This window comes from Limulus polyphemus, unplaced genomic scaffold, assembly GCF_000517525.1.
Source record: "Limulus polyphemus unplaced genomic scaffold, Limulus_polyphemus-2.1.2 Scaffold5969, whole genome shotgun sequence".
Taxonomy (NCBI): Eukaryota; Metazoa; Arthropoda; class Merostomata; order Xiphosura; family Limulidae; genus Limulus; species Limulus polyphemus.
In genome coordinates, this window is record NW_013671579.1 from 50,037 (window position 1) to 51,812 (window position 1,776).

The 1,776-nt window shown below is 32.1% G+C and overlaps 1 protein-coding gene across 1 annotated transcript in view; it reads left to right on the top strand.

Annotated features, from left to right (window-relative positions):
* LOC106473206 (histidine--tRNA ligase, cytoplasmic-like) overlaps window positions 1-1,776 on the top strand; it is a 32,058-nt gene that overhangs the window by 22,465 nt on the left and 7,817 nt on the right. Inside the window, exon 9 of the mRNA XM_013933887.2 lies at window positions 473-589. Coding sequence (XP_013789341.2) covers window positions 473-589 — 117 coding nt within the window. The remainder of the gene's footprint in view (window positions 1-472; window positions 590-1,776) is intronic.

Genomic DNA, 1,776 nt, shown 5'->3' on the forward strand with positions numbered 1-1,776 from the left:
GTATTTTGACATCACAAACATGTAATTTGAACCAGTGCTGCATTCAACATACCACGTGACACACAAGGTTGATGTTTATCTGTGTTTTTTAATATTTGCTTTTAAATTAAAAAATTGAGTAATGTATAGTTCTAAAATCTGAATTATAATCTACAGTTTAATGCCAAACTTATTGACATAAATTCACAAAATAGTAGTTCAATAAAATTTTGAATGCGAGTCAACAAACGAGATGACATGGCCTTTCACCCGTGATCCCTCTCGAAAGGATCAACTGTTGTAGTAAACTGAAAGAATAAAGCAGTAAAGAAATTCAAATGGATGAGTGTAAAATAAACCAGGTCTATTACTGGGTTTTGTTTGTAATGATATGTTAGTTATTAAAATATGAATGTTTTTTCCAGATTTGTAAGTATCATCAGATTATCAGTGTTGTGGAATCTGTTTATGATCAAGTGACTTTTTTGTTTAGGCGGGATCTAAGAAGGTGAGAACCACCGAAACTGATGTGTTTGTTGCTTCAGCTCAGAAGAATATGGTGGAAGAAAGAATGAAATTGTGCAGGGAACTGTGGGATGCTGGGATTAAGGTGGGATGTTCATTCCTGTATCTGATATTTATGTGTTTGTATAGCTAGGCAGGTGATGTTACAATATTTTATCATACTCATCATTAACTTTGTTCCATGAATATGTAAAAGTAATGATTTTGAAAAGTTTGATATTATTAGTATCAATGGGTTAAGAAAGTTATAAATCTTGTAGACCTCTAAGATTTGAAACTTTTATGTAAAGAGTGACTGGGGAGAAAAATAAAAAAAACATCAATCAAATTGGACCTTGAAATGTATAAAATATAAAAAGAACTCATTGTAAAACATTTTGTGACTCACGAGAATGAAGATTTAGAGTTTTTAGATACATCCTCATGCAATAAAGAAATTAGATCATATGTAAATTTGAATTATAAACTGTTTTGATGCCAAGTGTATTGTATATTGATAATAAGGTTATTTAATTAAATTTTGAACTTAACTTTCAAAGTTCATGACATGTGCATGTTGACTCTTTCTTACAGAAAGAGTTCATGCTGAATTTCAAAGATATAACATTTTTTTCATATTGGATAAGAAATTTAACATCATGATTAGCTGAAAACAGTATGTTAGAATTTTCTCAGGGCAGCTAGATGAATGATAAAGCCAAACTTGTCACATCAAGTAGATGAAATGTAAAACTTTTAGCATGAAGTTGAGTTTTATCAGTCCACTTAGATGAAAAGTAAAACTTGTCACATGAAGTAGTTTTATCAGTCCACCTAGATGAAAAGTAAAACTTGTAATATGAAGTAGTTTTATCAGTCCAGCTAGATGAACGATAAAACCAAACTTGTCACATGAAGTAGTTTTATCAGTCCAGCTAGATGAACGATAAAACCAAACTTGTCACATGAAGTAGTTTTATCAGTCCAGCTAGATGAACGATAAAACCAAACTTGTCACATGAAGTAGTTTTATCAGTCCAGCTAGATGAAAGATAGTCAAGCTTGTCATGTGAAGTAGGACTGACAAATCTTCTCTACTTCACGTGACAAGCTTGACTTCTTCATTCATCTAGCTAGACTTCATTCATCTAGCTAGACTGACAGATCTCTACTTCACGTGACAAGCTTGACATCTTCATTCATCTAGCTAGACTGACAAATCTCTACTTCACATGACAAGCTTGACTATCTTTCATCTAGCTGGACTGATAAAACTTCTACTTCACATGGATG